Here is a 23985-nt window from a genome sequence, read left to right as displayed (position 1 = left end):
TATGATTAGATGCGAGTGAGATCTCTACCTCAGTAGGTTAGGCAGGGAAGCGACATCCGAAGTTGATCTGGTAGGTGTCCACCACATAGCGGAGTATTAACTCACGGCGCATTCGGTGGGTGGGCATCGTTTCATTAGCTTACAAAGGTGCATCGGGGAAGATCCGGCTCGCCGGGAGGCAAGGGCGAAGCCGAGTTTTGAGTTACAAAGAGCCAGTAGAAGTAGCAACAATTGAAGGGCGATGGCAGCGTGAAGGAGATGAGATGCGCTTGCGCTTGCGCTCTCCCATCACTCAAAGAATCCATTGCGCCTTCAGAGAGTCGATTACGCGCAAAGGGTGGACCTTCGTATCCGGGGATTGGGGCGTTTGGCTTGTCGACTCAGGCTTTCAAAATCCATGGATAGTAGAGACAAGATGATGATTCGCGAGGTGCATTTTGACATGATGTTGGAGCCGGCGATCATGCCCGATATGGCCTCTCGCTTCAGAAGGCTTGCATGGCCAAGCGATGGGCCAACGATGACGGGCCTTGGCCTCCACATTTGCTACAAATAGTCCTCGTAACAGATGTTGTGCGACCCGCTAGCTATGTCGGACTTTCCCTTTGTTTTAACTTTCTAGTTGACGGCTCAAAAATGTCGACTCGACCAGGAATGACTTGATGACGGTGGTCTACTGGCCGCCATCAAAGATCGGTCCTCCTCATACTCCAACATTGATGCTCAATCTGGCAATGGATGGTCTTCTGGTTCTCTAGTCCCATCAGGGATATCGAGAGGTCACTCGATATCATGGTCAGCGAAAGAACACAGCAATCCACGACAAGGGTCAAGCACGTCTAATGAATTGATGGAAGTAAGAGGCGCCAACCCTTGCCATCCCGGGGTGTATCTGATGTGCCCCCTCTTCACCCAGATCCTTGAGGCAAGATTTGCAGGCTCCCTCGAAGCCTTCGACCTCAGGTGCGGCTCCGCAACATGTGGATGTTGCCACAGGACCAAACATGGGGCATTAGTTTGCCATCAATTACGCGAGAGAACATGAGCTCACTCAATTCCAGTGCTTGTCAAAAAGTTGTTCACTTGTCCTCTGTCAATGCCAACTCCAAACATATCCCCTGTCACTTGTTGTTTAGCACATTAGCGCTCCCTGCCAGGCTTCCACCTCTCCGTTGAGTGACCTAGAAAATTGAGATTTCAGCTCACTCCGTCTAGCCGGTATCTTGTCGGTCGTAAACCTTATCCACAGAAGGAGAACTATCTCAGAGATAGATACGAATTAGACGGCATAGGGTCCATGATCCCAATAATTCTATGCCTGCATTTTGAGTACGTCGTAAAATGTCAGCATCGATTAGACTAGCATGAGAAGCCAACCAGGCGCAACGCGAGACATACCCAACCTGCTGGTAGTGCCTTTCGAATCTGCTGTCGGTAAAAATCGAGGTGAATTATCCTTCGTAATTACTCACAACCAGCTCTGCGACCGTGATCTCAATCTATTCCCCTTATTCCCAGTATCCCAGTATTGCTTCTTTGTGAATCATCTTCCTCCATCACGTCCCACGGGTTCGCAATGTCATGAACCCCAAGTGCATGTAAGCACGCGAGAGCAGGCATTTAGCACATGGCCGAAGATCGCGGAGATTCTCAACGGCAACCGAATCTTGATCGTTGAGAAATTGTTCCTGGATCCCTGCCCGGCTCGAAACTCGGATGTCTGTGCCCCGGATTGATTTACCGTCAATAAAATGTATTCCGACTACAAAATGGTGCTGGCACCCGCCCCTTTCTGAACAACTCTGCTCCTCTCAGGAGTATTACACTGGGCTGTCATTATCTTTTTGTTCAAGAAACCTGGAGCCTGTAGGAGAACAACTGTCATGGCAAGCCTGTTTGCAAGACTGCTTTCCTCTCCATGCGAGATTCCAAGGCACCGGGGCGCAACCTGAGCAAGATGTGGTTACTATTTCTTAAATCGTAAGGAGGTGGCGCCTCAACCTCCTGCATTCAAATCGAAATAAGTATTATGGAAATGACATTACTTGTTCCACTCAACAGCCTAAAAGTCAAACACTGGAGGGATGTGACGATCCCCGTGCTTACAGAAAGCAGTAACTACGGAGTAGATGTCCCAGTCCGCGATGTAGCAATGTCCACCCACACTCGTAAATGAATCATGGTTCTATGTGTTCGTCGACAATAATGTGGTCAAAAAAGAGATTATTTCTAGACATGGAGAGGATATCCCGTCACGCTCAAGCGAGGTATTTCGTCGGGCCTTGAAAGGGCCGAAGATGCCTAACGCAGAATGACAAGGACCCCTTCCTATTTGGATCCGTGCCTTGATTACCTTATGAAGTACGAGGCACAACGGCGGTAGCCTCCTTGGCTCTACGATGGAAGCGAGCCCCAGAAATCCCGAAAGGACCCGGGACGGGGACATTTAGGCTGTGGCCAGGCATCACATCATAACGGCTAGGGTCATCCTAGTGGGTTGGGATCTGCACCTTTCCTAGGTAAGCATGTACCTCGTATTGCCTATGACCATCCGTGGGCATCACCACCAGCGAGTCCTATTCGAATCTGGAAACTATCTCTTAAAGACGACCGCCCGAGTCTTACAACGTACAAGAGAGGAAGTTATAGACTGACTAGATTGATTACTTAGTTGTCCTGTAGCCACAACTGTGGATGACACAGCACAATTGACTTGAGACCTTAGATTATGCGAACTTCGGATTCTCAGATTGCCGATACTATCAATTGACTAAAGTAAATCCATCGCAATGGCGAGTCTTGACTCTTCACATCCCATAAACACCATCGCTTAGCATTTGCCTATTTGGATAGTCATATTGTGACCTGGAAATCAGGGTATTGCAAAATCTTTCGTGGGGCCTAGAAGTGCATAAAGTGCCCCTTATTCAGGGTCTAAAAAAAGTCTGCTCCGTTACGCCACTGATGCCTATCAAACCCGAGAGAATCTCCAATATCGCCGCAATAATATGCACAATGCTCTATTTCAAATTGGTGTTCAAGAAATCCGTAATCACAGTGTAAGCACCCGTAGCATTCTTGTGGAAATTGAAGTTGTGCGAGGCATTAGGATGCAAGTAAGGTACGAAAGGCTTCGCGTTGCGGTAGAAAGTGCTGGCCGGCTCGTCGTAGATCCCGGGGCAAAAGCCATCGCATACAATATAATCCTGAATACCTGTGATGGTCAGGACTGGGCCGGTGAAGCCGCTCGCGTCCAGGTCGCCTTTATTATCCTTTCCGTTGAGAATGGTGAGAAATTCGGCGATCGCAAAGGCCTGTTTCTGCGATTCGGCGAAATCGGCCGTGGGCTCGTCGTAGAAAGGACTCTTGAAGTATCTGCGCACGCAGAACTCAGTTAGCAGCTGTGACATTGTTGCCTCAAAGGTGATATGATCTCCCTTAAGACTCACGTATTGATTTGAGCGAATTTGTCCACCCAGGTCACGTATCCATTGTCGAGATCACCGAAATGAAGAGGGTTTTGCTGTGCGGCAACTCGGGGTACGAAAGACCGGACAAGGCCATTGGCGTTGACTCCAGTTGTGTTAAGACCTATGGCGGTGAGAATAACAGCGTCGGCGATCTCTGGACTCGATCCAATAGCAGCGTGTGTCACATATGATCCAAATGAAAATCCCATAACCACGAGTTTTCCGGGTTTGCCGACCCCTGGGGTGAAATCGCCAGATTTGACAAGAGTGGTTAGCTCTTTTAGTAAGCCAACCTGTGTGCTGAGTTGATTCTCGTAGCCCGAGACACTGTAAGGAATATTGTCAGTCATTTTGTGACTTGGATCCGCGTGGTGAGGTGAGCAAAGGTGACAAGGCATAACTCACTTTTCTGAATCTCCGGTGCCCAGGCGATCGTAGAAAAACACTGAGTATCCTTGCGCGATGGCATGTTGGACAAAGTTGTACTCCGCAGGCTTGTAAGGAGAATTCCTGCACGTCGAGTTAGTTTCGACGGCTCTAGATATGTGTACGGAAGGCTTCGTTACCAATGGCTTCGTGCTTGCCCAATGCCATGGGTGGCAAGTATAACAGTCTTCTCTTTACCATTTGGAGATTTGGGTGTACAAAACGAAGCAGCGATCTGCCTCGTTACCGTCTCTTTCTTTGTCCCTGCTGCAATACTGCCAAGGTTGGCTGTCGCTCTGGTGGTGGCGACGGCAAGAAAGTCTACCAAATCAAAATCGTCCTCCCACTTGGGAAAGTTGAAAACCACATTCTCAGATTCGAACGTGACAGGAACGTAGAACTCTGTACACACGGCTTGGGGTGGGTAGTACGCCTGTGTGAGAGCAGACGCATTCGCTGTAGGGCACACGCATGACCCTGGAACCGATTCCAGCCCACAGGCTATGGCGGCGCCCATGCCGAAAGAACGACTCATGTGCATGATGACCGAATTGTAATAGTAACGAACTTCTCAAGAGAGTGAAAGCAGATACCAGATGCAAAATACAACGAAAAGGAAGTCGAATCCGTCGTCTCCGGAGCTTGAGTTGTACTGCTGATTCGTGAACAAGATAGCCATTACTCTGACAGGAGTTCTCTTCTTCCTTATATGAATGCCAAGTTGAATCTCCTACCTTGGGTTGTGTCGATGGTCATGGTCTCATTGTATCATAGCCAGCATCAGGCATAGTGATGTTGAGGACTCTGCCTCAATCTCGCGGCTTGAAACCTGACATAATTTAGCATCGAGTCACAACTGCAAGGCTAGCAGTCGGACAAGGTTTAGAAGTCAAGAACATATGCCTGAAAGATGCAGAGCGTCTGTTGCTAATTTGACTACCTTGGTACGAAGTACTGTGGCATCGTGGCATTTGGCGACCTTGCAGATGGGCGAGCGCTTGGCCATTCGTGCGCTCATTAGAATTCTGTGAGTCTGTATCATTCGTTCGCTTATTCACATGCTTCTTTGGGTTAGAGTGAATTTGAGATGGGGCCAGAAAAACCCCTCCACTTCGTTTCAGCGGGTCAAGGACGCCAAACGTAAGCATCTCGGTTGGACCTGACTCATGGCTACATACGGAGTGTGTAGCAAAGGGATGAGTAGTGTTCAATGATGTTCAGCATATGCGGCTGCAATGCTAAGCATCGTCCGAGCCCCTGGTGGGGAAAAAGAACAAGGAAGTCTGAAGCCACCGTGGTAGGAATTGAATATGATTAGCTTCACGAGGAGTTGTAAGAGATTTGTCAGGGGTTTACCGGAGTCAACAACCCAACTCCGCGACACAACGACATACGGTAACTCGGGTATATCTTTATGAATAGGGAATATGATCATTGATGCTCGATAGTGCACCGAAACGAAACCAAAGGACAGATGGTCGGGCATTGCTGGATATTTGGCATCTCATGCAGTCTAAAGAGAAGCCGGCCATTAGGCTCGGCCGCCACGAGCATGCCAAGTTGACCAATTCTTGATTTGGCTCCATGGGGCGAGACGCAATCATCTCGATGTTCATTCTTTACTGGACAATGTTCTCCCAGAATCCCTACCTCTGTAATGCCACTAACCTCAACTTGATTCAGCTTGACCCTTCGGCAAAAGGTCAAAAGAATGCAAGGTAACTCTATTCTCAGCCACAGCTTTTAGTGGCTATGCCTATGGAACCTAAACGGCCAACCTGCATCGCAAAAAACCGATGTACATGCTTCACATGGGTCATCCACTGAGCCTCAAGCATACCGCTATGATTCCAAAAACCCGAGGATAGCCACAGGACCTATCATGACTATGGTCCCAGGGCTATCTTCCAAGTGTTCTCCAGCCCTACAAAGCTTTGCTTTCATTAAACCTCGTGTTATACGGCGGTTCATTCTAGGATCGAGCTACTCCCAGATTATGACATACTCCTGGGAAGGGTTAGCCGGTCCACAATAGATTGTTAATCAATATAAAGTATATATGATCCCTCTTTGTGGGAGCAATGACCGACGCGCATCTCGCAGATTAATAAACTAGTATCTGCAACAATGGTCGGTGTACCTGGTCGAAGCAAAGGTTGTCACACGTGTCTGAAGAGACGCGTCAAGTGTGGTAAGTCCAATCTCAATTCCATTCGAACAAGGATACAATCATTCTACAGTCGACCAATGGCTAATCACCGTGGCGGCCTAGATGAATCAAAACCAACCTGTAAGCGTTGTGACAAAGCCGGCTATACGTGTGCGGGATACGAGAGGAAACTCGAATTGCGATTCCACTCCTTCTCCAACGAGGCCGAGCAACAGACGACAGCAGGAGTATCAAAGACAACCAAGGAACCCCCACCGTGCCACCAGAGGATCCCGAAATCGTTGGTCCTAAGTTCCAACGATGACCCGGAAGATTTTGTGCCCTCAGACATGAGTCTGGTGGCTTTCAGGGAGGATATCCAGTTTGCCTATCTCTTCGACAACTTTGTGTGGAGCAGCTATGGGACGCCCTGGCTTCAACTGTCCGCCGAGGGTAAGATTGACTCCTTATCCCTGGAGGCATGCCGAGCGTTCTCCCTCAGCATATTTGGGAAGCATCACCATCAACCCGACATAGAAGTAAGTGGTGCAATCCACTACGACAAGGCGGTTCGGGCGCTCTCTTCCCGTTTGTCGAATGTGGGGGCCCCAGGCAGCGAAGACCTAATCATTCCAATAATGATCCTCCTCATGCAATCTGTATGTCAGGAGGTTACGCTAAAGATGCGTTGTCTCCGTCGCTAACCTATGAGCAGTCAACCACTCCCGACCCTCAAGCAGCGGCCTTCCACCTCCAAGGCCTGCTCAGACTGATACAAATCTGCGGCCCGAGAAAATTTTCCACTAGTATGCTGCGAAACGCCTTTGAATCTTGCCGAGCGACTTTGGTAAGGTCACACGCAGCGTCCATTACTCACTGCGGGCACCCCGGACTAATCGTGTTGGCAGGTCACAGTTGCCCTGATCACAAAGACCAGGACCTTCCTGGAGCAGCCAATCTGGCTGACCGAGCCCTGGTTCGAAATCGGCGCCTCCAATAAAAGCTTCCAAAACCAACTGGTCGACGTTCTGGTCTACATTCCCGGATTCCTTCAAGATCAAGCACACCTCGAGCAAGTCCAATCGGCCGAACTCAAGGGCGATTTAATCCGACGCATCGAGTTCCAGATCGAAAGGATCTATCAGTGGCGATGGCGATGGGAAGCATCCAATAGCAACGCCGTCTGGGAGGCGGACCCGGAAATGCTCCCGGCCGAATATCTATCGACGCACTTCCGACCCATTCGAAGCTTCCTGGTCTTCTCATCCTCCGCCCAGGCCACAGAAGTATCCCTCTACAACGCCGTTCTCCTCTGTCTCCTGGGCCTACTGTGGACACTAAAACCAACCGACGACAGGACACCCTCACCACCCACGACACCCACCACGCCTCTAAACCTCCCCGGCGACGTCGAGTTCCTGACGCAGCCCGCCGTCGAGATCTGTCGCGCTTTTGAATACCAGCTCATGCACGTCAAAAACAGCCGGGACTCGGCGCTATTCTGGCTGTTCCCGCTCGGACTGGCCAGCCGCGTGCTCGAGGACGATAGCAATATGATGCTGTGGATCAAGACCATGCTCGAGACGTCACAGGTCACCCGGGGTTACGGCACCGGCAGCAATGCCTACGGCTTTGGCTTCTACAAGTTCCCCAAGATCAGACGGAGGCGCGTTTACCAGCCCCTCATACAGCCCCAGTACTCGAGCGAGACTCTCAAGCAGTATTCAAGTGGGTCTTCTACGACGAGCGATGAGTGATGCTCGTGGGTGTGCAAGGTGGGCGGGCATCAGTGCCATAACGAGAGGTAAATTTCTTTCTGTACGTTTTCTTTGGCATGATGGTGACACGAGCTGGTCTTGTTGGCGCTCTCCGTCTGTAACAGTATAACGAGCCATGTTACCGATGACGAACAAGTTGTGGATACCTAGGTAGCATTACTAATTCATCTTGGGGGAATACCGGAGCAAAGGAGATGTTCTCAATCATTGTTCCAATCAAAGCAATACTTCATTTGAGCTATTTCGAATATACTAAGATTCGACACACCTTTATCCACCGGAAACGCCACCCTTCAAGTACGTGAAGTCCTTTCGCAGTAAATTGCTTCATGAGCTGCTTAAGCAGCACCTGCGGCGTAGACTGGCTCGGGCTCCTGGGCTTCAGCGGCCATCATGTTGCGAATGCCCTGAGTTAGGTCGACACCGACGCGTTCTTTCGACAAGAGATCCACAAGCAATGCGCTGGGCTTGCTATCTCGGTGAGGCTCATATGCACTCTGACCCTGGCGGTACTTTTGAACATTGTCCATGTACATGTCGAACAAATACGATGAATCAAGAGGGCCACCCTTTGCCTCGGGGTGAAACTGAGTCGAGAAGATAGGGCGAGTAGCATGAATGAGGCCTATAATAGTCAGTATAGCTGTCATGAAAGGCAAAATTCTAGAAATACTTACCCTCGTTAGAGTTATCATTCAAGTTGATAAAGTATGGTTTCCAGTCGCTTGGAAGAGTAGAGGCATCGACAGCATATCCATGGTTTTGACTAGTGATATGGCATTTGCCAGTGGTCAAGTCCAGAGCTGGAATATTGTGAGCCCGGTTACCATACTTCAGCTTAATGGTTCGAGCCCCAGAGGCGAGAGCCAGCAATTGATGTCCAAGACAGATGCCAAATATCGGGATTTGGGACGTCTCCATCAACTTGCGAAGATGATAGACGGTATCTTGGCAATGAGTTGGATCTCCAGGTCCATTGGAGATGAAGACACCGTCAAAGTGATGAGCAACCTTGTGGATCGGGTAATCAAAGGGAAAGCAAGTGACGCTTGCACCTCGACTGACCAAGCTGCGGAGGATGTTCTCTTTCACACCGCAGTCAATGACCGCAACATGGGCCGTGGGCGAGGCTGCACTGACATGGAATGGCGCCTTGGTGCTGACTTTGCGGACCAAGTTGATCTGTTCTGGGTCAACAAAAGCCTCGTCTTCGTCCTGGTCGTACTCTTCTCCGATGCTGATTCGAGCAAGACTTGAACCTTGTTCTCGCAAATAGGTAACAATGGCTCGAGTGTCGACACCGGTAATGGCTGGGACGCCTTCTCTGGCGCACCACTCGCTCAAACTTTCGACAGCGGTCCAGTGGGAATATTTCTCTGCCACATCTGCGACGACCACACCAACAGCCTGGATGTTGGGACTCTCAAAATATTTGTAAAGCCCGTGTTCGTCTCTATCGCTGGACGGTACACCGTAGTTTCCAATGAGGGGCTGGGTGAAGACCAAGATCTGGCCTCGATAAGATGGATCGGTGAGTGACTCAGGATAGCCAACTAGCGAGGTGGTGAATACAGCTTCACCTGAGATGTTGCTTCGAGCTCCAAATGAGGTGCCATGGAAAATTGGGCCATTTCGGATCGTGAGGGTAGCTCTTTCGTGGGCAGGACGGGCCGGGGTGGAGGGTTTGTGGATGGGAATCTGTTGCTGTCTAGGAGTATTGTTCGAGATAGTTGCCAGAGCCCGCGACTGCAAGGCTGAAACGCTCTTGAAGCTCGGGGCCGATTTTTTCAACGCTCGGAAAAGCATATTTTCTGTGTATGTGTTTTTATCTTCTTCGTCTTCTTGAGTTGACCGCTAGTTTGCCTGAGCTTTCCACAAATGATCTATACGGCAATTAGAGGCATTCACAAAGGACGAGGGCATTAGAAAGTACCACTGATGTAATCCTATAAGATGAAAAGTTAGCATACAAAATCAACGAAGACTCCCATGACGTGTTATCTGTTGTCATACGAGCAACAAGTCCTTATCAGTGGAGAGGCGAGTAGACAAGACCTTACCTGAGAAGTGAAGGTGCTTGGGAAGCACATGAACGCGATGAAACACAATGCCCTTCCAGGAGCAGCAGTAGATGGCGAAAGGTTTTCAACGTCCTCGAGTCTTTGTTGGATGTAAAGGGAATAGCTAAAAGAAGTTTTGCAATCGATCGGTGTGGATATGGGCAAGAGTTATTGGAGGGGATGACTGGGCGAGTTGGGGAGAAGAAAAAAAGAGGTGACAGAGGCGGGACAATAATTGGGCCTTGGCGTCATCGGTCCACATCTGCACGTGACTGAAGAAAATCCACACTACACACTGTCCAGTCCTAAGAATCAATGTCGAAGTCTGCAAAATTCTTGGTGGATTACCTAGGTACCTACTAAATCTTTCAATTCTATTCTGTTCCTGGTCAAATGATTGTAGAGCAATTCATGTTAAGTACGTTAAGTACAGGTTGAGGTGTTCCAGTTAGTTGCCGAAAGCGATATCCCTAGGAGACAACAAAGTGTCAAAGATAAACAGCCATGCAGCCAATGATTAAGAATTTAATTCCATACAATGGCCAATCAATTGGATGATAGTCGCATCCGATAGCCTCCGATTAGCAAATCTAGTGGCGCGATCGCTATCGGCGCGATTGCGTATCCGACAAGGCTGTAGACTTTTCGCAAGGCTCCATTCTTATTAATTAGCATTGAGGGAAGATTCTGCTGGAAACCAGTAAACTACACCGACTCCTTAAAGTTGAGTTTAGTTTCAACTCATCTTGATCATAGGAGTCGACTTCGACTTCAGCTCCGCTAAGTAATCCTGTAAATAAAGCCAGAGGATATATGCAACCTTCACGCATACTCTTACGTGGTCGGTTAAATGATACAAAAGTACCCTCTATCTATTTTTAGTATGTAGATACCTGGAGTCGAAGAGGAGTCGAAGTACTAGAAAGAGACTCCCCTTTACGCTGATTCTTGTGATCCATTTTGATATGCTTCACGTTAGTAGTGCCGTGAGACTATCTATGCTGTACGTATCTCTCATCTGTGGTTGCTACTTGATTGCCTTCGAACTTGATTTTTTCGTAAGCTACAAGAATCTAAACTTCACTAGGCTACGTTACTACCTCGCTTTCAGGCCGCAACACTCACTGCTAGCCTTGGTAAGTCTAGGTAGGTAGACTCCATGTTCTTGATCAATTTGGTCGGAACGTTGCCCACAAGCTTCCATGGCGACGCCAAATCGACACTTTGCTCCTTGGCCGCACTTGTACTGACAGTAGCAGCTTGCTTTTGGAGTGCAGAATTAACTGTGCTGATGTCTTGTGCCTCAAGTTGCGACCGATTTTGATCCCATTGTAGAGTTGTCGCCACCTGATTGAGCAGCGAATCGACCAAATCTTGTGTCTTCTTCGTGTCCAACTTCAACCAGGCAGAGCTCGTATCTTCCCACCGTTTCTTATTGGTTTCCGCTTTCTCTGTCTGAGTGAGTTCCCTCGGCAAAAACTTTGCTTGAGTTGGTCGACTCGTTGGTACAAACCAGTCTGTGCCACCGAGTTTGGTTCTGAAGTCCCGAATTCCAAACCTCGCAGCTGCTGTTGCTTTGAATTTGGGAATGAACCCAGGCCATTCGGGTCGCGGACAGAGTTCAGGTGGGGGAGCAGACAGTCCGACAGACATAAACATATCAACAGTCGCTGAGTTCCCATCAAGCAGTGTGCTGGGTCGTTGATTCTTAGAGGGGTCCTGTGAACTATCATAACTGCCCCACACCGCTTTCGCCATTGGTTTAGCCTGTAGAGTGAAGATTCGCCATTTGTAAATTGGAGTGGGATCGAGGACATTCTCGGAAATGATACGTGCAACTCTAATGGTGAGGGTAGAATGCGTGTTCTTGCCTTGGTCTTGAGTGAGCTGCATTGGTTTAGAGCAGATACTTGAAATCGGTGCTGGAGCCATCTCGGTAGCGGACGATTTACCAGCGCTCAAGTTGGCGTTGTCAGGACGTCTTGGTGTCTTAGCGTCCTCTGTTACGAGGATTGCATCATTAATGGCAAAATCAGTCGCTATACGGAATTGGAAACTCCCTCCTTTAACAAACCATTTGGTACCTGCACCGGTACTCTTTGGTTGTCCGCCTGATGTGTCTGGATCTTGGGGCATCGGAAAGTTCCCGTTTTCTAGTATAAACTTGAAGGCTGCACCTGTCTGCGTATCCACCACCCTTGTCGGGGTGTGCACTAAAGCACCATTGGCGGAAGAAAGATTATCGTCTTTTTGTGTGGATTCAACATCAATCCATGAGAAAAGAGGACTTTCGTGGGCGAGGGATGGGTCAGAGCTAGAATCTGGGCCTGGCTTATGGACCAGAAGGAAGAATTGGTAAATATCCAGTGGAACAGGAGGGCTCGGCGAGGCACCGAAGTCGACGTCAAAGCCGAAAAGATAAAAATCAACACTAAAACAAGAGGAATCGGGGTTAGCTAAGAGGTTACTCCCACCTTTGTGCGGCTATACTTACTGTGCAACGCCTCCAAATTCTGGTCCTTCAATATGCAGTTGAGCACCCACTGAGGCATGAATGTGTATGTGGATAAATAGGATATCAATGTTGAAATTTATGCCAATAGAAACAGCAAAGTCCACGGTATAGTGCAAGGGGTGGAAGTTGATGAAGGCGTCAAACGAGTAGTCCATCCAGGCTTCGATGGGTCCAAATGAAAGACTTGCATGCATCATAGCACCACCCATTACACATTTCGGAGTTACTGCAAAGTAAGCTTCGCCGGTGATGGAAATGATATCGATATTGAAAGAAATGCCGAGGCGAGTAGGGACTGGATACCAGGCCGGAGGTGTATAGGCACGATGATAGCCTCCAATTGAGAATACCCAATCGCCAGAGTGATCACTAGGCTGAAGTAGTGTGATTAGTTGGAATCGACCTCATTGTGCAGCTATGGTTGGGGTTTTCACTTACCGGAAACCAGTATACTAGCGCAAAGCCTCCGTAAAGATGACACTGCGGCACCAAAAGATAGGACGTTGGGGCCAAAGATGCCTCTACCCTGAAATATCCATCTGCAAAATTCATCTCTGCAAGCATACCGATTTCAACATAAACAATCGCAGCGCCTTTCGGGGCATCAGGAGGCATTGTAGCAATAGCATCCGCGTAGATACTTGCAACTAGGCCCGAGTCTCGGAACGCAAGCATTACCACGGCGGTGATGTTCAAAATATCGAATGCAGTGACTGACATTCCGGCAGCAAACCAATATGAATTCAGCTTTGGCTGCACCCAGACCGTCCCATTTGCTTTGGGATCAGGCTCTGTCATCTTTCGAAGAATTGCCATGGGGTCGTTGCCAGCCCCGTCGGTGCTTCCATCGTCGATAAAAGGAAACTGGGTGATTGAGTTCACGTCTGGTGAAGTGACATATGAGTTGTACCCTAACCCTAAACGAACCCCTGAGATGGTCGCAAATTCGAGAGTTATGAGTGGACCATCCAACTTGGCGAAGAGGAATATAGATTTGTATTGATTCTGACCCACTGTGACGATCGCATACTCTCCAAGCCCGACAAAAGTGTAAGGTGGGAAGTTAACGCCAATACCTCCCAGAAAGATGTTTTCTGATCCTGTGGCGGTCTGAATTACCTTGTGTTCAAAGCCACCCGCAATCAACAGAGGAGGTTTGTTGAAGGATATCGCCATTCCAGAAAGGACGACTCCTATATCGTCAAGAGCCTTTTCTAAGTTGTTCAACGTAATGTCTCCAGAAAGGCCTACAGTAATGCCAAAACCAAGAAGGCTGAACACGATTGGACCCATCGTGAAGGTTGCATTTAGCGTCAGGACAAGAGACTTCTCCCCGGATTGCTCCTTGTACTGTACTGTGATAGCATCCACTGCAAGAGGTCCGAGTTTGAATGTGAGAGAGCCCTTGGCAGGTGGGCTCGGGGTGGGTTCATCCGTTTTGGTAGTCACGTCTTTCACCATTGGCTTGAGAGCGTGATTGCTTGAGAGTACTGCCTTTTGTTGAGTTGAAGTCTCTTGCTGCTGCTGCGGTGATTTTGAAGTGTCATCCTTGGATGATGACGTATTGAATATGTGGTCAACAACTATTTCACCTCCGTTTATGACCATGAAATGGTGTCCAGATTGGAGCACAACAGGGTTGGTGGACGGGCTTGGGCTTGTTGTTTTCTCACCTCCCGCTCGGGGTGGGTTGTCCTTGTTGGAACCCTGTTTCGTGGCCGCTTTCACAAGTAGTTTGTCCTTGTTCAGTAGGAAGTCTGAGCTATTGATCACATCAATCTCATCCCTTGTGAGGCCTTGAGTGGTATTGCTTCCTGAAGTATTCGCTGCAGTATTGCTGACCCAGACATACTCAAGCTGATCAAACGGTTGGGGTAGGCGGTCAAGCAATGGTATGTTGTCCTTGATCGGCAGTTTGTCGACGGCGAAACGCAGTAAGCGTTTAGTTGGCTGGGGTATGGTGTTCTTATCCCCGGGAAGATCTGCAATCTGGACGAAGGACATGGTAAATACTCCAATGGCAAACTGGAAGACAAAGACGATTTTGTAATCCTGGTTGTCACTTGCTTGGGCAGATCTTGTCCCAGCTGCGGCTGGACTGGCCTGAGACGCGGAGCTTGAGGATGCAGGGAATTTTCCAGCTTTCAGTGACACAGGGGCTCGACCGTTTGTTCCGTCAGCTTTTGGGATAGGAATGTTGCTAACGAACGACGGGAGAGAGCCAGAGGCATCGTCTAGAAATGAGTTCGCAATTGAACCAATTGTGGCATCACCAGACGAAGAGCCAAGATCGCATTCGAACTGCCAGCTCGACTGAGATCCCGTAGGGACAGAAAGAACCATTGGACCGTCTGCATTTTTCAGAGCATCGGCGATCTTGGAAGAGGATGCATCATCAGCTTGACTTGTGATATACTGGTAAAAAAGTCGCAAATCCAGCCCACCAAATGTTATCACGCCGGAGAAAAGAAAGGCAGCAGAGGCTCCTCCTTTGGTATGTGTCCAGAGAAGATCCAAGGATGCAATATTCAACTTCCCGAGCATATCCACCGCTGCGCCTTGACTGTCCGCATCGAAGAATGAATAGAGCAGGCCAGCGGAAAGATTTTCAACAGAGCCGTGAAGTTCCCAGCCTTGTTCATCATAGATTACAGCAAGTGCCATCTCTGCCGGAGGATATGACTTACCTGCAGGTGAATTGAGAGTGAAATATGTAAACAACGAACAAGACAACGAGTGCTGTTGCTTCTCGAGAGAGACATCTAGTTCGTCCCAGGTAAATCCGGAGGGTACAGCTGCCTTCTCTGCTCCATCAGCGCCGCCTGTTGATACACCAGAGACCTTTGCTATTTGTACTGCTCGCGCAAAAAGGCGTAAAACAGAAGCACCAGCCTGCTTCGATTGGGTGTACGAGACGGAGGCGGCGATGACAGCATATGGTAGGTACGAAGGAATCGTGACAGAGAAATACTTGCTGAGATCCCAGAACCTAGCAGGAACTGTGCCAGAAGGCGCAAGAATCGATTGGCTCGGCACATAATTTGGGAGAAGCATATCATTATCGATTGAGTAAAAGCCTTGCAGTATTAGGCCTCCAGAGAATGCTGAGGATGATGTGTCATAGCCGAGATAGATGCCTGGACCCCCGCTCGGTAGAGTCACAGATGCAATGATCTGCCATTGTCCTGCACCAGGCCGCTTTGTGTAGCGCACCTTTAATAGGTTTATGTCCTCAAGGATTCCTGCAGAGGACTTTGGCGCAATGTCTTTGCCTGATAGAGAAGAGACAAGTCCTGTCAGATCAGACCATAACGATGCCGGTAGTGTCCCTTCGCTTGGGGTCGCCAGAAGTGAGATATCACATCCCGCTGGGCCGAATGTGATCCATAAAGCGAAATTCCCGACTGCTAATCTCCAAGAGACTTGATATTTAGTAGTAACCTTCCATTTGGGCGTGGTACCACTCGTGCCAACAGAAGGGCTGTTGCTGTTTCCAGATGAGGTTGGGCCTGTGGCACCAGGTGTCGTAAATTGTACGCCTCTTGAAGTTCGTTGAATGAAGAGTGATATAGCCTGCAGCGAGTCTAGTGAGATAGGCAGGCCGATGTTGTCCTTGAGAGCATCCAATTTAGAAGTTTCAGGAGTAAATGTTAAAGTAGTATCGATGCGCATAGTATTGTCGCCCGGTGTCAGCCACATCGCATTTCGCCTCTCCTCCACACTGGGCGCGGTGTCCAGATCCTCGCTGAGACGAAAGCCGATGGGGTCACCTCCTAGAAAGACGTTGACGGCTTTATCGAAGGCATTTGCATCTCCATCGGACACGCCCAGTCTGGTGGGCGACATTCCTGTGGCCGTCAAAATATCCTTTAACCCAGTCGCGCGGAAGGTTGCATCCTTTTTGAGACCAAGGAGTATGCTTTCTGTGCCAGCAGGTAGACTGAGTGGGCCAAACCTCGTTGCATTGTCACTGGTTTCAAACGTCCTTGAGAATAATCTCGTGTTGACACATCGTAAACTGGAAGGCACGCCAGACCCTGCCGCTGCTGGGTCGAGGAAGGCCTGTACATTGACATCCGGATGTTTTAAGAAACTCTGCCATTTTTGTATGTCGGTATCTGAAATCGTGAAAGACATCCCAGGTCAATCATAGAACGGTATTCCCTGCCTCAGGGGAAAAGTGATAGGAGCCCGTTAGGTGGTGGACAATAACATCAGAGTTATTGCCCACTGAATTGGACCGTGATGCTCACCGTCGATAACGCTTATCATCTGGAATCGGGTCATTTTCGACGGGAACTGAGGAAATAGCTAGCATGCCGTTGGATCGTGGCAGGACCATCGACACCACACCGTGCGGACGTACATTCCAGCCAGCTGGGAGAGGCTGGTTTATTGCGCCTGGATGCGAAGCGGTACAGCCAGCCATAGTTAGAACCACCGAACGACGTGCATGCCCGTGCACAGATGTACGCAGGCACAGCTAGGGCACGTGGTAATCGCCGAAACCCCTTACCCTGCGACATGATGGTGTTGAGGAGACGAGCAGCCCAGCCAGCCACAACCACACCAAACTCCGCCGTCAGGGTACCGAGTGTTATCTGTGGACCGTGGGCAGTAGAACTTGGGGAGCGACAGGTTCAACCGCAGTGTGCTGCGTCAACCAGCCAGCTTCGCCTGAGGAACTGTTCTCTTTGGGATGAGGGGCGCACGCTGCACTTGCACCGAAGCACCAATTCACATGAGAAAAGCTAGGCATTCCATTCCCTGGCAATTGTGCAGGAGCACTCCCCAGGTCCTCTCTGTCTCGTCTACGGTCATTTCCTGAGCCTCTTCAGCATATGGGTTTTGTTAAGGCTGAGAGAACCTACCCAACAATCCTGTCGTGTGCAGGACGAGAATGACGGCCATACATTACTCTGCGGACCAGTACACTTGATCAATGTCCCGTCGGTTATTCGATCGAGATAAAGAAGATACAGCTAAATGGCAACCGCCAGGATTAACGGGCATACGGTTACGCCCCATTCTCAGTGCCAAGGTGGCCATCAATTCAAGGAAGATGCGTCCCAGAGCAATTATATTCTCGTCCAGGCATCTGATCGGATTAAACCCGAAGAATCAGATCGATTGCGCAACCTGGGAGCAGAAATCTTGCAATACATTGATAATGACACTTACGTCTGCCACTACAAGCCAACAAGTCTACAAGACATTCGGGCTCTCCCCTTCATCAAATATGCAAATGTCTACCATGAGGACTTGGTTGTTCATCCGAACCTCGAGCAACACCTCGAAGAAAATCTCAATTTACCCTCGGGCTCGGAGACTCTGGGAGAGACACCGCTGGAAACCGTTGTGTGCTATATCCGTGTCCACCACTCCGACTGTCTCAACCGTGCAGCAGAAGACATCTCACGCCTAGCGTCTATTGATGCCGATGGAATTGTGATAGAAGGGGCGTCTTTACTCAAGGCTCGACTACCGGTGGACCGTTTAAAGGCCATCGCAGCGCTCGACGAAGTCGCAAGCGTCGAAGCCGATGGAGAAGCTAGGGTCGCGCTATGTGAGGCTCCACTGGTACTTTCGAAGCCGGAGAACATGCACATTCAAGGTATTGGTGCAACTTGCGTGGATCTTGGAGTACAAGCCGAAGATCTCGACGGGCGTGATCAGATCGTCGCAGTTGTGGACTCGGGGCTTGATCAGGGCGAACAAAAGTACATGGACCCCAACTCCCAGGACAAAGTCCATGAGGTCTTCAAAGACAAAGTAGAAGGTTGGTCCTCGGCTTTTGGGACTGATCAGGCAGTGGACGAGAACGGCCACGGAACGGCTGTAGCCGGGTGCATTGTGACGACCTACAAGTCGCTCGATTTCGGAGTGATATCTGGAACCGCAAAGGGGGCACGCGTTATTGTCAAGAAAGTGTTTAATGCATCAGGAATACTTGAGAACAGTGGTGCGTTCCCATGGAGGGACACGTTGTCGTCCTTCCTCAAAGATGACCCAAAAAGGGACAAACCTTTACCGCGTATCACGAATTTATCCATTCAGGACGAAGTTTCAGCACCTGTTTCAGATTATCCAGGCAAGGCTGAGGTGTTGGATAGGCTTGTTTTCGAGAACCCAGACTGGGTGTTTGTTATTGCAGCAGGGAACCACGGATTGAGCAGCAAGGATCCCCAGATTACAGGTCTTGCGGTTGCCAAAAATGCGATCTGCGTTGGCGCGACCGAGAATCCACTCCCAATGACCTTTACCTCAATGAGAAGCCGAAGATATGAGCCAAAAAATGGTAGAAAAGGGAACCAAAACAAAATCGCCCTATTCAGTAGTCGGGGTCCAACATCTCTTGGTCGGATCAAGCCAGACGTCGTTGCTCCGGGACAGATCATATACACCACGAAATCCACAACACCGAATTTAGGAATGATTTCAGTTACGCCTGTTGATCCAAAAGATCTAAAAGACCCTCATTTCTGGTTTGTTGAAGGAACCAGCTTCGCTGCCCCTCTGGTTGCAGGATGCTGTGCTGTGCTCAGGCAAATCTATTGTGCGAGACTTGGCTGCTATCCCTCTGCTGCTATGGTGAAAGCTCTTCTCATCCACGGTGCTGTTGATACACAACTGGCCCAAGGCTTCAAACCTAGGACAATTCCTGAGTGGCCTACTGCTACGTCCAAAGACCAGGGATTTGGGAGAGTCAACATCCCCTCGTCCCTACTGCCGCTTATTGACCAGAAGAAAGACGAGAACGGGGAACCTGTCGGTAATGGCGGTGTATTTGACTCCTTTTCTTTCCCTGCTGATGCTTTTGCCGCAAAGCAAGAGTATGATGCCATGAGCCCAGACGAGCAGAAGCAGCTGAAAGATGCTAGAAATGATTTTGGTCTGAGTATGAATCCCGATTCGAACAATTGGACCCTTGAACTGCAGGTCAAAGACGCGAAGAACACCAAAATCACCGTAACTATGGTGTACACTGACCCCCCAGGACAAGGTGTCGTTAACATTCTCAATCTAGAACTACGATTTAGGGGCAAAGATGCAGTTGAGACCCGCGACTTTCGCCTAGGAAACCCAGACGCCGGTGATCCATCGGTGGTGAATACAAGCACCCGTCGGCCAAGGAGTCGTAACAACGTGCAGAAAGTCGTTTGGCGGAATGCTCCACCTGGGCCATACAGAGTTCAAATAAAGCTGGATCATCTGGAGGAGGCGCAGACACCAGACAAGGTGCAACACTTCGCCGTCTGTTGGGATGTTACCTATGAGCAGCAACCACAGGAAGAAAAGAAGGGAAACGAATAGTGGAAAAGGACAGATTCTGACTCATTCACTCCTTCAAAACAAGATATATTCTCTAGTCCCACCCAGTATTGAAGTCTCGCGTCACAAAATGAGCTATTCGTCTCAACTGCCGAATTCGCTCCAAGACTTATCATCCGGAATTTGTCTCTTCAACAGCACATATGGCATTGGATGCCTGATCGGCTCGCCATCAGGATATGCTGTAGTCTTATACCATTCTGTAATCTGAATTTCTACCCGTCCCATCGAGTCATCGTTCTTGCCATCGATGTTGACATTGGACGGAATCGACACCCTAGAGATAGGTGCCTCCGCTAGTCTAAACCCCACGTCGTTCGTCCTCGCATCATTTGTCGTGATGGCGTAATTGTCATCTGCCGACCTAGGCCTAAGTTCAATATGCATGAGTCCATTGCCGCCTTCACGCCTAGGACCATTGAAGAACAGAAATGGAATGAAGCGCTGATTCGACAGCATCCGCACCCCTGGTCCATAATAATCTCCCTCGAGCAGTGGTTCTTTCCCAGGTGTGGTGTTCGACAGTGCTGGGCCGCCTGGCTTGCTCGAGCTGTTTGGCGCAGTTGGGATATCCACGTCAATGCGGAGCAGATTTTGAGCCATGGGCGCCGTCTTCCGAATGGAGAAGATGAGATCGAAGAAATAGACGTTGCGATCGGGTATGTAGTCGTCTCTCGAAAACCGCGTTGTATTCCGAGGCAGTTGAGGAGGCTTCTTGTAGTCTGCGTAGATAGCAATCGACGTGAATAGAGCGCTTGACGTTAGAGGAGAACCCGGAATCTTCATAAACCCGTCAAAAGTACGTGAAGTAGGTACCGGCTCCAGGCGTGTTTGTTGGTCTGGTGGCTTTAAAGACTTTGCTGCGTCTGGGTTCTGTGTTGGAGCCGGTCTGGGCGCAGGTATTGGCATTGGTATTGTCGTAGGTGTGGACTTCTGATCTTGAGATACTGGTAGGGCCCGATCTTTGATGCTGTCTGAGAAGGCCTTTTCGGCAGCATCCAAAGACGTGATACCGGAATCAAAGACATAAAGTTGTCGCGGTGGCCTTCGATTATGCACTGTGGGCTGAACTTTGCCCGTAGGCTCAATCCAAAAGTAGTAGCTTGGGTCATTCAATTCGAGGCCCAACTCGCAAGAATTGGCGATTTTGTCTCTGTATTGAAAGCCTTTACTGTCTGGGCCAAAGGCAAGAGCGGCGTTTATGTCTGTCGCAAGCGTATTAACCCTCAAGACCCGAGTCTCGAAGTTTAGCCAGGTTGCTGGACTGTACTTTGGGTTTAGCAATTTTTCTGGCCATTCATCGTCGTGTGTGTTTCCAAATGGATAGTCCGGAGTTGCCATAGAGGGATCCTTTTTCGGATCTGTGGTCCCCCACAGTGGTTTGTCCGTTGTATACAAAGTTCTCAGGTCGAACTCAACAAGATCCTTGATGCCTTTGTCACGGGAGCCTTTTCTGACATAGGAACCCAAGCTAAATCTCTGCTGGTGAGGCGGCTGCGCAAGAACGATACTCTCGAGATCTTGAGGGTCGCGATCCAGGAGGCACAGCAATGTCTCATTATCCCACTTCGTCCAGCGGCAGACTGGAGCCCGATTGTCCGCCAACTTAGCCCCCTTGTCGTCTTTAATTGCCTGCCATGTCACTGTGATACGTAGATCCGGCATTGCTTTGATGAGCTGGGATCGAATCACGAAGCCATAACAAGGAACCTGAGGTGGATATCCTGCACGCTTCACATCATCTGAAAGGTATTTGTTCAAGATATTCTTGATCTCTCTTCGAGTAGTGTCGTCGTCACTCTCAAGGTGATTGGCTACAGACAAAGCTCCGTCGATCAAGCAATCCAGCCAGAAGTCGTCGATGTGGAAAAATCGAAGAGACTCAGGCGGAAGAAACACTGGTTCTGGCAAGAGATATTGTGGTGGGATGCCACCTAGATTTAACTTCTCACAGATCCATGAAAGAATCACTGCCCAGTCAGTGTTATTACCTTTCTGCTTGTTGAATTCATTATAAACCTCGGCAAATGGTCCACTTCCCGCAGAAGCATTAGCTACAGCATTTTCTCTCATGTTCGCAAGCAGTAGTGGTTTCAGAGCAGGGTCTTGCAAAATTGGCACGGGAGGCTTGTCACTCCCAGTGATGATGCGGTTTGGAGAGCCCGTTGACCCTTGGGACATGGTCTTCAATGTGGATACAGTGCTCAGAATTGCGTCCAGAGCAGTCCCACTCGAAGGCAAGTTGTTTGCTGTCATTTGGGTTTGTCCTACGCTGGCGTTATGGACAACAGACCGAAACCTCATCAATGCAGAGCTGAACGTCGTGTCAGATATCGCCAGGATTTTCCCCAGCTGCCACGCTGATGAATAACTCAAATCCATTAGACCCGTCTCGGGGTCCAGGATCTGATAACCCTGAGAAGTGTTGGAGCAGTCGGGGAGACCATTAACGATAGGATGTGGCACAGGTCCAGGTACCAGAGGACCTCTGCTGAAAGCAGCAGTTTGCTCTCCAGATTGAGTTCGCCAGCGTGAAAGGGTGTAGCCTTGGTTCAACCTGTCGCTCATTATTCGTGAAGTCTGAATATTCACGTCGACCTTTAGGTTTTGGTCTACGCAGAGCATTTGCTGATTATTGACCAGATTCCGGACTGTATCCACGAAATTGACAGGGTTTGGTGGTAGAGCAGTATAAATCCACGAAAATAAAGATACCATGCCAATGCGGCCTGAATCATCCATTCCCATATCTTGCAGGGTGGAATCGACATGCTCAACGGAGACTAGATGACAGATCTGGGTCTGAGGTTTGTCGATGTCAAACGCTCCAAGTCTTGAGGAAACAACGATTGAATACAGCCCCTCTTCTTCCACACCAGCATCCGGAAAACCAACAGTGTTAATATGCCTAACATGCGCAAGATACTTGTGTGCTTCCAGCGCCGTCAAGTCGACCTTTGTAGAATTTCCTTTAGCACCATTGGCCATTGTGGAATCAGACTCGGTAGTTTGACTGTCTGTCTTGGTGGCTTCAGCATAAGCAAAGATTTCCTTGAACTTGTGCTTTGTGGGAAAGATTATGTCGACACTGCTGGTCATGCTTTGTAGCTCCCCAAAGAGAGAAGAATCTGCCTCGTATTTGACCCTAGAAGATGATGGCAGGTTCAAATATTGTTGCACAGTCATGGAGAAAGTGCCTTTAGGATTTTGCTTCAAGAGGTCTTCAGGCTGAGGGTTCTTGAACAAACCGGTGGAGGACAAGTCATCCACTTTGTTCAAGTGAAGGTCTTCAGCGTCAAACACCACAAGAGCTATCCAAGGGACTATCGAGCGAAACACTTGTATCGGAACCTGATTTTGGTCTTTGAGTGGCTTATTGTCCTTATCCAAAACTTCGTGGGGACCATCGATGGGGTCACTCATCCTTTCAGTGACGCCTGCCGCGATCTCCCAGGGGTAGTGAGGGTCATTGAGTACTATATGGGGCAAAACCCTGCCTTCATCCTGATGCCCATCCGGGGGATAGTAGCTATTGATCAAACCGGGGTCCAGGGTGAATCTGGGTACAACAACCTCGAATTCCTGTGGAGCATGCGTACCCTTGATATCACGGACTTTTGTATTCTTAATGGTCAGTGTCTGTTGACCCCAGCCTTGACTGGCTGCGGTGGCAGATGTGATCTTCTGTTCAGCAGTGATTTGGTAATTTCCAGCTACAAGGCTAGGCTTGTAGTAACTGTACAACCTCATCTCATCGGGACCAAGATCTGGCGGGTCGGTAACTTCTTTCTCCCTTTTCTGTATCACCTTCTGCATATTCCGCACTGACAATGCTCTTGCAGACATTTTGGAGAACCAGTCTTGGTGCAAGCGGTTGCTTGATCATTCCAATACTTGAATATCTTCTGCCTGGAAAACAGCCGTGGACCTTGCTACCTAATGATGTTAAAACAGAATCTTCCTGGCAATATTCAGCCTGACAACCCCTAGTTGAAGCGAGATCTGCTTGTCGGATGATCCTCGTCACATGACAAGCTATTTCTGGATGTGCAACGCTCGCTTTTCGAATCATTGAGCTTGTGAATGAGGAGTAAAGGTGGCTCATTTTTTTGTGATAGCAGAATGACTGTTCATCCTGGTCGTTCTGAAATGTACATGCTTGTCTACATTCTGCGTCTGTTGAAATGCTTATTCCACCAGCTATGGGGAAAGAAGCAATGCCTGAAGCTTGACTTCAGCTGCCACACCTGAAAAA

General features: G+C 49.2%; 5 protein-coding genes across 5 annotated transcripts; 2 read left to right on the top strand and 3 right to left on the bottom strand.

Annotated features, from left to right (window-relative positions):
• Window positions 1-3020: 3020 nt before the first annotated feature.
• Window positions 3021-4413, bottom strand: LTR84_008407 (uncharacterized protein; the record flags this gene model as incomplete). Its single annotated transcript, XM_064851953.1, has 4 exons — window positions 3021-3375; window positions 3450-3797; window positions 3876-3980; window positions 4037-4413. 4 exons carry the CDS (start codon window positions 4411-4413, stop codon window positions 3021-3023), a joined length of 1185 nt encoding a protein of 394 aa, XP_064701858.1.
• A 1730-nt stretch (window positions 4414-6143) lies between these two features.
• On the top strand, window positions 6144-7802 carry LTR84_008406 (uncharacterized protein; the record flags this gene model as incomplete). Its single annotated transcript, XM_064851952.1, has 3 exons — window positions 6144-6704; window positions 6761-6892; window positions 6954-7802. 3 exons carry the CDS (start codon window positions 6144-6146, stop codon window positions 7800-7802), a joined length of 1542 nt encoding a protein of 513 aa, XP_064701857.1.
• Window positions 7803-8161: 359 nt separating this feature from the next.
• On the bottom strand, window positions 8162-16924 carry LTR84_008405 (uncharacterized protein; the record flags this gene model as incomplete). The annotated part of the gene is made up of 7 exons (XM_064851951.1): window positions 8162-8448; window positions 8501-9634; window positions 9757-9769; window positions 11009-12314; window positions 12378-12772; window positions 12837-16516; window positions 16915-16924. The coding sequence occupies 7 exons, from the start codon at window positions 16922-16924 to the stop codon at window positions 8162-8164; spliced, it is 6825 nt and encodes a 2274-aa protein (XP_064701856.1).
• A 460-nt stretch (window positions 16925-17384) lies between these two features.
• On the top strand, window positions 17385-19712 carry LTR84_008404 (uncharacterized protein; the record flags this gene model as incomplete). Its single annotated transcript, XM_064851950.1, has 1 exon — window positions 17385-19712. One exon carries the CDS (start codon window positions 17385-17387, stop codon window positions 19710-19712), a length of 2328 nt encoding a protein of 775 aa, XP_064701855.1.
• A 102-nt stretch (window positions 19713-19814) lies between these two features.
• LTR84_008403 (uncharacterized protein) lies at window positions 19815-23576 on the bottom strand (the record flags this gene model as incomplete). The annotated part of the gene is made up of 1 exon (XM_064851949.1): window positions 19815-23576. The coding sequence occupies one exon, from the start codon at window positions 23574-23576 to the stop codon at window positions 19815-19817; it is 3762 nt and encodes a 1253-aa protein (XP_064701854.1).
• Window positions 23577-23985: the final 409 nt, after the last annotated feature.

The sequence above is a fragment of the Exophiala bonariae genome (assembly GCF_035927105.1).
Source record: "Exophiala bonariae strain CCFEE 5792 chromosome Unknown scaffold_31, whole genome shotgun sequence".
NCBI classification, from domain to species: domain Eukaryota; kingdom Fungi; phylum Ascomycota; class Eurotiomycetes; order Chaetothyriales; family Herpotrichiellaceae; genus Exophiala; species Exophiala bonariae.
The sequence above is the reverse complement of the archived record's forward strand: the minus strand, read 5'-3'. Positions and strand labels throughout refer to the sequence as shown.